General features: G+C 54.0%; 1 protein-coding gene across 1 annotated transcript; it reads left to right on the top strand.

The window, feature by feature from the left end:
• Positions 1 to 1,029: 1,029 nt before the first annotated feature.
• On the top strand, positions 1,030 to 8,238 carry LOC125322373 (serine/threonine-protein kinase pim-1-like). The gene is made up of 6 exons (XM_048296028.1): positions 1,030 to 1,072; positions 5,303 to 5,403; positions 5,617 to 5,986; positions 6,199 to 6,375; positions 6,671 to 7,900; positions 8,167 to 8,238. Exons 1-5 carry the CDS (start codon positions 1,030 to 1,032, stop codon positions 6,808 to 6,810), a joined length of 831 nt encoding a protein of 276 aa, XP_048151985.1. The 3' UTR covers positions 6,811 to 7,900; positions 8,167 to 8,238.
• The last annotated feature ends 4,819 nt before the right edge of the window (positions 8,239 to 13,057 follow it).

A 13,057-nucleotide genomic window follows, 5' to 3' on the forward strand; every position in this document is an offset into this window, starting at 1 on the left:
TGCTCTCCGCTACATACTTTGTTTGTGTTAGAAGGAGGAGAGCTCTTCTGGATGGGAGGCAATGGCTTGGAGGGAAGGAGCATAGAGGGAGATTCCACGGTAAACTTCTTGATAAGACTGTAGCCAGTCAGTCCTGCAAAATGGAGACACAAAATACAACAGAGGCCACAATGCCAACATAAAGCATCGGAAGCTACAGTATTTCATTGGAGAGATTCCCTGGAAACTTCTAAAGAGCTGCACAGGGAAACATGCTCCTGCCAGCAGCCACTTGAGGCAGGCCAGGGAGACACCCTGACCCACTTGCACAGAGCCAGCACAGGAACAGCCTGGCCTCTGGGCTGCCCTGGGACAGCAGGGAGCCCAGAGGCCTGTGCTTTCCAGGAATGGCTCAGCTGCACACGCACCCTCCTGCTCCTCTCCCGGCCCCACAGCTGAGCAGCCCTACAGCTCCACGGGGCACTGGGAGCAGCACAGCTCAGTGCAGGGGGCACATGCAGGGCAGAACTGTTCCCTGGCAATGTGCCCAGGCTCTCTAGGCTGGCACAAGAGCCTTCCTCCCGCCAGAGAGCGGCCCAGCTCCCGCCTTACCTCTTTGTGAGGCTGAGCCATGCTCAGCCTTCACCTTGTGCTCCCTGGCAGTGACCCCGGGGGCAGCGCTGCTCAGCTGCCCCTGCCGGGGCTCCTGGGCCAAGGCCCCCTGAGCAGGCTGCGAGCGGAGACCTGCACTGCCAAGCCTGGGGGTCTGCACAGCATCCTTGCAGCCAGCCAGGGGCGGGAGGGCACCAGGGTGGGGAGGCCGCACAGGGCCCTCCTTAGGCATGGTCTCCATCCACTTCTTCCTTGAGGTTTTGTCTACTGAAGAAGCTGTGGATCAGGTACAAGGGAAGAAGTGAGTTAGTCGAACTCCAGCCTTTGATATCTACTCATCGAATGGGTGAGGCACTCAAGGGGTTTTCTAATTATTGAGAAGTTTGCTTTGTTTTGGTCTTTCATGAAACTAGCATCGCTGTAATTCTTCTTAACAGTATGGACCTGCCAAGCCTGAAGGGCAAGGTGGAAGGCTGCAATGGTAAGAGGGGAAAAAACCCATTCCTTCTTGAGACTGGGCTTCTGTGCCTACCAAGTACAGACCCACACAGTCCTGACTGCTGTTCCTGCAAAGCAGCAAGACCTCTCAGCAAGCAGGCAGGCCTTGCTGGTGTTTTAATAGCACCGTTATAACATCCTCAGGGTTCGAGCTGATCAGCAAGCAGAGGAAGAACGGGAAATTTATTTTTAGTGAGACCTGACATTGATGGCAAAGGTAGAAACAGGCCTTGCATCTTATGACCATGTCCAATTGTGGTCTGCTGTGGCCACAGTCCCTGTCCTGGCTGGCAGTATGAGTGACTTGGCTACCCAGAAAAAGGAGAAAGCAGAGTAAACTAAGGACAGAATGTTGTGATGCCTTGGGCATCCCAACAGGATCATCTGTACCTGTCAGCCACCTACTCTGACACAGAGCCAGCACTGACCACCATCGACCAGTTTTCCCTGAAATCTGCTGGGATTTTTTTCCATTTGGCTGAGGCCTTTCATCTCCATTCTATCCTCACCTTTTTCTTCAGCGGTCTTTCCTTTTCCACTGAAGTCCATGTTGGAACCCGTGCTTCTGCCTCGCAGAAGTATCTGGGTTTGAATTTGGGAACGCTCTCGGCGTAGACAGCGACGGGAGCTTGGTACCCAGCCTTAGAACAAGGTCGGGGGACTCCAATCGCCAGCAGTCGGCACAGAGAGGCAGAGCCAGACGCGTCTCCTGCCGCTGTGTCTGTGACACCCGCCACCTTCACAACCTCAGCGCGGGGCTGCCCCTTTGTGACACGCTCACCCGTGGTTCTCTCGTTTCCATGGCCGCAAAACCCCCATCCCAACACCATCCCCTTCCCTTCCCAAGGGCAGCCAGCCCTAAGCCCCAGCAGGCCAGGCCTGTGGGTTTGACACTGTCTAGGAGGAAAGGCACTTTCCAAAGCTACTTTTCAAGGCATTTATTTTTGTAACTCCCACTCACATCTGGGCTGGGTTTTGCACTTTTTGGATTTGATTTTTTCTGTTCACAACAAACGAAGGGCTGGCACATGAACAATGGCACCCCATGTTAGAAGTTGAAGAAGCTTTGCACTTTCCATTAGATATTCCCAGTATTCAAGCAGCCCATATCTGTAGGGAACAAACTGGCCTATCCAAACAATCCACTTTTGCTCTACTTCATTTTTCCAGGGGTTTATTCCCTGCTTTCCTTCCTGCAGAGACACCCAAACCCAACATAAACATGACCTGCCTCAAAATATTTCTGATCTTGGCTAATCCTAACAATTGAAAATCTTCCTAATGGAAATACCACTGGGCAGGTCATTCTGAAATGCTCTCCAAGAGAGCTCCTAAAACTCAGAGAACTAATCATTCTGTACAGGCCTCCACCAATGATAAAATCATGTGGCAGCCAAGCGGTAAAAAAAAAGGAATAACTTTCTGAAATCAGGATTTTTTGCCCCCTGTAGAACATTACAGTCAATAATAAAAGAGAGAAAGATAAGCTTTAATGAGATAGCTCACTCCTAGTCCAGAATTAATCCAGCAAAAATGCCACCTTACATACTCGGCAATTCTTCTCCCCAGATGCATTCAGCATTCCAGCTGCATATCAGCAATTAAGGAATCATTCCAAAGGGGCCGTGCCAGGATTTGGCAGAACTAACCCTGAGGCAAGGGACCAGTGGATCTGATCCCTTTGTCTGCATCAGCAAAATTATTTGTTCAAATCTCATCTTTCCCATCTATTAAAGGAAGCTTTGCCCCCTGCATTAGATGCTCCCAGTATTCAGTGGGCCGATATGATCAGTGTATCTGTAGGGTGTAAATTGGCCATGCAAATGTTCTCCTTCCTTGTGGCAGGGGTTTATTCCTGCTTTCTTTCCTGCAGACACACCCAAACCCAACATTAACATCACCTGCCTCAAAACAATTCTCATCTTGGCTGTCCCTGAAAATTCAAAACTATACACAGAGCATTTCCCTGTCCCCAGCGACAGGCTCTAAGGCTGGGCTCTCACTTGAACGGAATGAAGAAGAGCTGCTGCACTTGCCAGCGGCTCCGGGGTCTCGCGATCAGCGCTTTGTGCGCAGCTTTTGTACACACTCCGCCTCCCTGAGCCGAGCAGCATTCCTGGGCATGGGCACCGACGCTGCAGGCCAACATCCTCCGGGCACAGCTGCAGGAAGGAGATTGCAACGAGTCCTGGCTGAAGGAGTCTCCAGTCTGCTGCAGCCCTTCACCTGGGGCGGAATTGTCTTGTGCCGCCATGGGGGGAGCAAAGGGGTGATGGGCTCTGTGCAGATGAGGGTCTCCTCGATGTGCTGCTGGTCGCTGGGCCCGATACAGCTGCTGGTGCGTTGCCCCGCAGCATCAGGAGCCTGCATGGAAAAATAACGCTGCCAGTGCGAGTGACAGCCACCCATCCCTGCCATGGCCCTGCCCACAGGGCATCCTGCCTACCAAACTGCTCGAGTCAGGTCATGTTAGAGCAACATAAAAAATGTTCAAATGATGCATTTTCCACATGCTGTCAAAATCATGGCCATACAGTCCACATGTTGGAGGCAGACTGCTGTCAGCAGAATGGGGGAAGCCCCAGCAGCTGCTCTCCCCATGGCAGGATGCCCATGGCAGCAGAGGCAAGTCTCTGACCTTGCCCACTGCAGTGGGACCCAGGACAGTGCTTTGGAGTTGTTCCCACTGAACTCAGGCTGCTGCTACAGCAGCAACATCACTTCGCACATTTGATAACAAAGAGTTGGAATGGCACACAGGACTTGCCCCAAGAGCTACAAATAAAAGGCGGGGTGGTTAGAAGAGTTTGCTCCTTTTTAATACAAGCAGGCCTGGATTTAAGCAGGGACACTGGGCTAATCATACTGGGGACTGCTTTATAAGCCTTGTCTCTAGCAATTCCCACCAGTCTGCAAGATTTTGTCAGTAGAAAGGGGTAGATAAGATTTTACAGCACATCCATGAGCAAGTCTGGGCCAGAACTCAAAGCACAAGACAAATACTCCCAAATCTGCCCCCCATGGGGAAAGGAAGCAGAAAAGCAGATGAAACAAGTGCCATTGCAGCTAAATTGCCTGCATTTATCTTCTGGTCCAACCTTTCTGTACAAAATCTCCTCAATTCAAACACACAGCTTAAGATCAAGGAATAAAAGTGTTTCGAGAGCATTTCAAGCCTGATTCCTCTTACTTGCACGGAAAAGTAGATGCTAAATTCCTTAAAAACACAAATGCAGGTCTGTTTGGGACTGCATCCTTCAAAACAAGGAATGGAGGTTTAGAAGCACAGAACTGTTTCCATTGGGAAAGACCTTTAAGCTCACAGAGTTCCCCCAATAACCTGAGCCCGCTAACACTGCCAAGGCCACCACTAAAGCATATCCCAGGACGGGATGCCATTGGCCTTCTTGGCCACCTGGGCACACGCTGGCTCACGTTCAGCCACTGCCAAGCAGCACCCTCAGGTCCTTCTCTGCTGGGCAGCTTTCCAGCAACTCTGCCCCCGGCCTGTAGCCTTCCATGGGGTTGTTGTGTCCCAAGTGCAGGACGGGACACTTCACCTTGTTGAACCTCATACCACTGACCTCAGCCCATGATCCAGCCTGGCCAGATGTCTCTGTAGAGACTGCCTACCCTCCAGCAGATCAACACTCCCACCCAGCTTGGCGTCGTCTGCAAACTGGCTGAGATGCCCTTGATCCTCTCCTCCAGATCATTGATAAAGATATGAAACACGACTGGCCCCAGTGCTGAGCCCTGGGGAACACCACTTGTGACCAGCCACCAACTGCATTTAATTCCATTTAATTCCACCACTCCCTGGGCCCGCCCCTCCGGACAGTCTTCACCCAGGGAAGGAAGAGTGCATGAAGTACTTCAGGCTTTTCCTCAGGCTTTGTTCTATGTTTCCCCCCACATCCAGTAAAAGGCAGAGATTCTCCTCAGCCCTCCTTTTGTATTTACAGCAATATTTCTACTCTCTTCTGCAAGTTTCTAGGAAGAAATTCTTTACTGTGAGGCTGCTGAGGAACTGGGAACAAATTACCCAGAGAAGCTGTGGATGCCCCAAGCCTGGAAGCGTTCAAGGCCAGGTTGGAGAGAGCCCTGAGCAACCCGGTATAGTGGAAGGTGTCCCTGCCCACAGCCAGGGCTTTGGAAGTAGAAAATCTTTCAGGTCCTTTCCAATCTAAATCATTCTGTGATTTCCCAGCAGGAGTCACGTTAAATATGGGCGTTGTTTCCGGTTTCTCGCCCCACTTGCAGGCGGCCATCAAGCGAGTGTCCCGCGATCGCATCCCGGAGTGGGCGCGGCTGGTGAGTGAAAGCCAGCGGGGCGTGGCGGGCGGGGCTAGGGCGAGGCCCGGGAGGGTGGGAGCCGGGACGCTGCGAGGGGAGCGAGCGTGGAGTGAGCGGGGGCCGCGGAGCGTCCCGGGCCGGGCAATGGCGAGCGGCGGTGGGGCCGGGCCGGGGTGCCGAAGGCTCGGCGCAGCATCGGCCCCGCTGACGGCATCGCGGTCCCCCCCGCAGCACAGCGGCGCCCTTGTGCCCCTGGAGCTGGCGCTGCTCTGGATGGTGTCGCGCCCTGGCTTCCGCGGCGCGGTGCGGCTCCTGGACTGGTTCGAGCTGCCCGACGGCTTCGCGCTGGTCATGGAGCGTCCGGAGCGCTGTCAGGACCTCTGGTACTTCCTGGAGGAGCGGGCGTTCCTGACGGAGCCCGTGGCGCGGGGGCTGTTCCGCCAGGTGCTGGAGGCCGTGCGGCACTGCACCAGCCGCGGCGTCCTGCACCGCCACATCAAGGCCGAGAACGTCCTCGTCGACCTGGCCACCGGCGAGGCAAAGCTCATCGACTTCGTGTGCGGCACGGTCCTCCAGGACACCTTCTACACCCGAAAGTCAGGTGAGCCCAAAGGCGGGGCCCAGCCGGGCAGCAGAGATTCCCCCCTTTGCTGGCAGAGGGGGAGGAGGGAGGGAGCGAGGGGAAATCCTTCTGCAGCCGGCTGCAGCCAAGTTGCTTTCCGGCGGGGCAGGGGCTGCCTGTTGTGGAACGGGAGCTGGCTGGGAGGGAGCAGCACTCATCAGGGCCTGATGAGCGGCGCCCGTATCCCGTAGGCACGCCGGAGTACAGCCCGCTGGAGTGGATCCTCTTTGGCTGCTACCATGGCCAGCCAGCCACCATCTGGTCCCTGGGCATCCTGCTCTATGAGCTGGTCTGTGGGCACCTTCCTTTCAACACGGATGAGGACATCATCCGGGGCCAGCTCTTCTTCCCGCCCCGGGTGTCTCAAGGTGGGGATGCGCCTTCAGGGCACGGGGGCGGGGAGGGAAGGACGGGGTTGGCAGAGGGCAGGTGGCACGCAGGCGTCCTGCTCTTGCAGCTAGGGAGGAGGTTGATCTCCTGGGGTTAGCTGGAGGAGGTGGCACGTGTGCCTCTGGGCTGCTCTCGTCCGAAAGGGAGGATCGACGGGAAGGTTGGGGTGCAGCTTCCGAGCGCTCCTAGTGTGGCCTGGGCACCGTGGAATCTGGGAGAGCAGGGGCAGGAGCCTTGTCCCGCTGAGCAGCGGTTTCCGGTTTCTCTCCCCAGAGTGCCAGCACCTCATCCGGTGGTGTTTATCCATGGACCCCGTGCACAGGCCGTCCTTGGAAGACCTGTTTGAGCATTCTTGGCTGCAGGACCGTCTCCTGGACCAGGAGACAGCAGAGGTCCATCCTTCTGCACAGTAGGATCCAGGAGCCCAGCAAGCACCAGCTGCACGCACCTCAGAGCGCTCGGGGCAGAGCATTTCCCTGCGGCCGTGGCACGGAGGAGAGAGCGCAGCCAAGGAGATGCTTCCGCTGGTCCTCGGCAACTTCAGAGGAAGCGGCTCAGTGCTCCCCATCCTATTGGAGAAGTCGTGGCAGTGCGGTGAAGTTGCCACAGACTGGAAAAGGGGAAACATCCCCTGCAGCTCAATGGCATCGTGATGTCCCCGCAAGCCGAGGCACCGCCGGGGTGTTCTTCTGGAGCACGACCTGGAGCCGGACAACACCATCCTCGAGCTGGCCGCTGGCGGGGCAAAGCCGGTTGGCTTTGGTTGCGGCCCCTTCCTGGAGGACACGCTCTGCGCCCCGACGAAATCAAGGTGAGTCCACAGCCGGCGGAGGAGTGGGGGGATGCTCGTGGTTCCAGGCGTGGCAGGGCTCGGCCGGGCCAGGCGCCGGAGCTTCCCTGCTTGGCGGCACTGGGGAATATTAATTTTTCCGCCGGCCGCCAAGTTGCTTTTTGGCAGGACAGGGGACGGATGCTGTGCAGGGGGAGCCAGCGCCCGGCCTTGCTGACAGCTTCTGCCACCCAGCCTGGCCCGGGCTGGGGCGGGGGGAGCCAGCCTGGCAAAAGCATCCGTCCGTAGGGATGGGGGGCAGCAGAGGGGGGCGAGTTCCGAAGGCGTGCCCCAGCTGGTCTGCTTTGCAGGCCCTTGAGGAAGGGGAGGGCTTACGCGTGGGAAAGGTGGGGTTTTTCCCCAGCCGTGGAGAGCCTTAATGCTTGCATGGAGTGCTCAGACGCTCCCCAGGCCCGCGATACGGTGATAACCTTTGACACTTTTTCTTGCTTCCAGGTCTTGTTTTTAATTGACTTTCATGCAATCGTTCTTTGCTTTTTCCAGGAAGATTGCACCGGGTGCCCGGACCGCATGGGGAAGCGCTGGCACCCTCTGTGGAGTGCGTCCGGTGCCGGCGCTACCCTGGGGGGCCGCGGTCTGCGGGGCCATCGCCTTCAAGACAGACGAGGACCTCGTGCGGGATCGGCTCCTCTCCTGGCAGCAGGTCTCCAGAGGTGGGTACCCGGCGTCACAGCAACGGGTGGCAGAAGGGCTTCCGGCAGACGGCAGCGGCCACACGAGCATCCCGCTCTTGCAGCTGCTGAGGAGACTGCTCTGCCGTGTTTCAGTGGAGGAGGTGGAACATGGCCTGCCATGCTGCTCTCCTCTAGAAACGGAGAATTGGCACAGCCAGCAGGCTGGCCCGGGCACAGGCCCTGCTGGAACAGGGGGGACAGGAGCCCTGTCCGACTGACCGCAGCTTTCCGGTTTCTCTCCCCAGGGTGCCAGCACCTCAGGCACGGAAGCAGCACCGCTTGGCCTGCGAATCTGGGCGGGCTGGAGGGCAGCGGATGTTAATTTGCTGTCAAAAATAAATCTTGTTCTTGTCGTTGTCATCAGAGTTTTTCTTTCATCCTTTTCCAAGCTTTTGGCCCCTTCCTCCAGGGTAATTTTTTGGGTCCTTCGTCAGCCACTTGGTGGCCTTTGGCACGGAGGGTTAAGCAACGTGAAAATTCCAACAACAGCTCCTGTTGCCAACAGTAGCAGCCCCTTCGAGAAGCCGGAGCTGCCAGCCAGGCCCGCGTGTGCCTTGGAAAGGGGAGCGGTTTGCAGGGACGCAGTGGTCGCCCCGCTGCAAAAGCTGGGAGGAAATCAGAAGCGGCAAAATGCCATTTCGGCTCAACCCCCGCCCAAATACTTCTTCATCTTTCCCCTCTGCTCTAAGATAGGCAGGCAGGGCTGGACTCCGGCAAGGTTCCAAGTTCTTTGTGCTCCCTGGCATCAAAGGGATCACGTAAACTCTCGTACGCAGTGACTGCGGTACAGCTACTGAAGGAAAAAAGGGAGTGTCACAAGATGGGACATCCTTCTTGTCTCCTTTGTCTCCCCAGGAGCCCCTCGGAAAGAGAAATGCCTGCAAGGGCTTTATCTGACTCCTTCCCAGCCAGCCCTTCCCTCCTCGCTCCTGGGTCGCGTTTGCTCCGCAGGCCTCATTAGCTCGCTAAACTCAAAGGAGCCCCGGTAGGAGAAAACGCTGCCTGGCGTGGCGCTGGTTGATCCCTGTCTCATCTTGATTCCATTTGCCCTGCTCCCCACCCCCCCCCCCCCCCAAAAGAGACCAAAGCATCCTCCACAACCCCACGGTGCTGCACCAGATCCCGGGCACGTGTCCTCCTCCAGTCCTTGGCGGCCTCGGGGAGGCTCCAGAGCCCTGTGTGCGGGACAGCTGCTGCAGCACCCACCGCTGTGCCTGGGGGCAAACAGCGCCCAAGGAGCAGCTGCGCAAGTTCAGAGTCTGGAGCAGAATCCCCGGTGCACGCAAGTGAGAGCTGGGATTTCAGGGGCTGCCAGGAGAAGCTGAATTCCTCTCCTTGCTGCCCTTTCTAGCCACGGCCACGCTGATGCAATCGGAAGAATTGCCCCTGCCCAGGCAGCTCTCAGGTAGAAGACTGGCTTTTGCTCCTCATGTTTCTGAGGGGCTAGCTGCCAATTCCTCCGCTTTTCCTTCCAATTAATAAGGGGTGATGACTATTTTTACTAGTTTATTACTATTTTTACTTCCTGCGGCTCCCTGTGAGCAAGGAAGCACCACAAACCCTCTCCCTCAAAGCCTTGAGGTACTGCCCAAGCAGAACTTTTTCATGCTCTTTCCTCCTGGTGATTTTACAATCTCGTCCACAGTCTGAAAGCAAACTGATGCTGTAGGCAAAAGCTTGACCTTGGAGCCCTGGGGCCCTTTCTGTGCGTGTGTTTGTGTCCCCACGGCCTTCGGGTGAGCACGCTGAGGCCGAGGCCTGGGGCCCTCAGGATGGCGCCGGGGAGCCCCCGGGGCAGCGGGGCGGGGCGGCAGAGGGCGGATTTCCCCCGAGCGAGCGAGGGAGCGGCGGGGAAAGGCGCGGGGAAAGGCGTCTCCCGTGGTACCTTAAGGCAGAAAGGCCCTGGGTCTCTGGGATGCAGGTAGCAAATCTCCCGTTGCTGGCTCCCACAGCCGATTCCAGGGCTATGAGGTGGCGGAGGTGTTGGGTTCTGCTTTAATAGCTTGTCCCTTTGAGAAGCTTGTACGAATTGACCCAGATGCAAGCGTGCCACCCACGCCCCTCTCTCCGTCAGCCCATAGGCTTCCAGAACATCCCCTTTGCTCCTTTCTTGGCTGCCTGGGTAATAAAACGTACTGAGATCTTTCTGTCTTCTTTGACTTGGTGCTACAGAAAGATTCCTGAGTGTCACTGCCAAGAGTGGAGCCACGGCTTTTTCATCTCTAAAAAAACCATTTTTTAGCAAGAGCAGCTCAACAGACAAGGGCTGGCTGTAACAAGGCGATTCCCCAGCTGTGTGCTGCCAAGGAATGTTAAAGGCTATTTGGCATCTTGCCTAGTAACAAAATGTGCAGGCTCTCCACGGAGAGGGTCTCTAGGCAGGAAAGGGAGGCATGGCCAGGGGGACCTTTACTCTGTGCTCTGGCTAAATTCAGGCAAAAGGCCCAGCAGCTGCAAGAGAGGTTTGCAGCACTGATCCCTAAAGACATTCACTTTCCTGAACAACCAACTCACCCCAGGACCCTGGGACTTCTATTCCATGACCCCTTCTAACTCTGCCATGAGGCTGTCATTCCTGGGAATGCAGAAGGCCAAGGCAGAGAAAAGTAAAATCACGTCCCCAAAATCCAATAGGTAGAAAAAGAAATTTGAGTCTTCTGCATGCCAGGCGCAGGATGAACACTAAAAAGCACTGGGTTCTGCTTTCCCAGCCTCAACATACTGAAAAGCCAGTGTAAGCTCTGTCACCTTAGAGTCAAAGCAGATAAACAATAGCTATAGAGAAATGGAAGCAAGAGTAAGAATGATCTGCCACAGCAGACTTTATTGCCGCTGTTTGGAGGCTGGTAATTTTTGCACAGTCATGGTAATTTCCACTGCAAAATGTGGTTATGTCCCCAAATCCTTCTGTCCCAGACAAAATGGGGCTGGGGTCATTGCCATGAAAAACATGCTTTGCCTCTAGAGTCAGCCAGAAGACAATTCCCTGTCCAGAATTGTCTGTTTTCAAGGTGGAAACAGATCATCTGTTCCTACTTAATTTAAAAACAGAAACTTGTGGCTGAAATCAATTTTTGTGGCTTTAATTTGCCACAGACACAGCCCTTGAATATAATTGTGTTAGACCAGGAAACAGTCTCCATTTTACCAGTAAATTATCAGTAAATAAATCAGGGTAGCTGCAGCATCAAGAAACAAAGTGAGGGATTGGACACCTGCTTCTCTGTCTAGACCTTTCTGTGACTTGCCAGAGGGTTGCAAGTGCTGAGAGTGGTGCTGGAACCTTCCCCAAAGCAGCTGCTGGAGGCAGAAGACTAAGAGTGTCCATCCCCTCATTATACCTATAGTGTTATCCACGGGATAGGCAGAGGGTGAAACTCAGTCTTTCTCAGTTCTTAATGGACAAGACACCCTGCAGAGGATGTGTTTTGTGTCATAAATGATCCAAGGCACCTGGAAAGAAATTCCTTCTCATCTGCTTGACTCTGGAACAGCTATGCACTTTCTCTACACAATGCTGTCTCTCATGTTGCCCATACACACCCAGCTTTCACTCCTTTTCTACTTGTGCAAGGTGTGCAAAAAGCAACGAGCTGAACTACCCATATCAACTAATGGTAATTAAATATTCCCACTCATCACTCTCTGTTTGCATCACACAGGAAAAAGTGTAGAGCAGTGGGATCTCAGGATTTACATGAGACATTCACCTTACTGACACCCAAATGTTCTCCAACTTTGCCCTTTTTTTGCAGTGGCAGTTTTCTGGCATTAACCCATTTCCTGTGAGCTACTGTTTAGAGGAAAGGAGCAAAGAGAAACAGCAATTTGGATCACAACTCATCCTGATCTCAAGCTCCTTTGCCTTCCTTTGAAAGTTCAAAGAACTGAGAAAGTCCCAGACTCTTGAGGGGATAGAAGGCCTGATACCTATAATGCAAAGCCAACTCATCACACGTATTTCCTTTACTGAAAATATGAATACAAAGATCACTGAAGACACTGGTTTCGGTCAAGGACAATAAATATGTTTAAAGCATGATTACAAGTAAAACAAATCAATTAAAGGTTTAACATTAGACTGTACAAAACACACCTCTAGACAGATGGAGCTTTCCCTTTATAAAATTGGAAAAATCATGGTCTGTGTCTCCAGTGGGGGGAAAAGCATCATGACCAGGTCTTACTGGCAAAACTGAGTGGGGAAACAAAAGCATACCGGCCCTTTGCAATAAGTGGCAACAGGTAAAATTGACTTTGGATCTCTTTTAATGAAGTTACAAAGGCAGTCTGACAAACAACCCATACATCACTCATGGACACACAGAGGTTTAGAAGAATTCAACAGCTCTGCTTTTCTAAGTGAAACAATTGCCCCCAAGTTTGTCCCATGATCCCACTGATATCTGACTGCTTCACTGATCGGTGAAGATCAGCCTGTCTTAAGAGCCTTGCAGGCCTGGGGTCCTTCAGAAACTTCCTCCTTCCTGGCATTTCAGGCACTGAGCAAACAAGTGCCAGTTCTGTGGGCTGAATTGCTCCCTGAGCCACAAGCTTGCTGCACGTGAAGTAGAAAGCACTGTCACTGCACACCAGTGCTGTTGTTGATGAAAAATGCAAAGCTCAAGCTCGTAGTGAAGAGGCAATTACTGCAGTTAGCAGAGGTAGTGGGTAGAAAAAAGAAATGGGGACCTCTGTGGACTGAAAATTTCAACTCTGGAAGGAAAATTTAAAGTTTCGATTTTAATTTAAAGCTTTCTATGAGTAGCCTGCTCAGTAAAGCACGGTATCCTTCTTTTCATAAGAAGTGCTCTTTCCAAGCCCTGCCTAGCTCTGTTTTTACCAGACCCAGGGTGCCATTACATGGGCTGGGCACGGGATGTCAGCTGCAAGAGCCAATTGCAGAAGTGCAGTTTTACTAAGAAACTGAGGCTGCCCAGCACAAGCCATGTCCACTGCAGAACACTGTGTGGGCAGCACAGGAGTACCATGTGCTTTCTTGGAATATGCCAAGGGGGCTTCTGAACAGATGGACATCCCAAGCACCACACAGCTCAGCTGTGGAAATGAGGTTTGCATGGAAAGGACCTCAAAGACCATCTAGTTACAACCCCCCTGCCATGGGCAGGGACACCT

Source organism: Corvus hawaiiensis, chromosome 3 (assembly GCF_020740725.1).
Source record: "Corvus hawaiiensis isolate bCorHaw1 chromosome 3, bCorHaw1.pri.cur, whole genome shotgun sequence".
Taxonomy (NCBI): domain Eukaryota; kingdom Metazoa; phylum Chordata; class Aves; order Passeriformes; family Corvidae; genus Corvus; species Corvus hawaiiensis.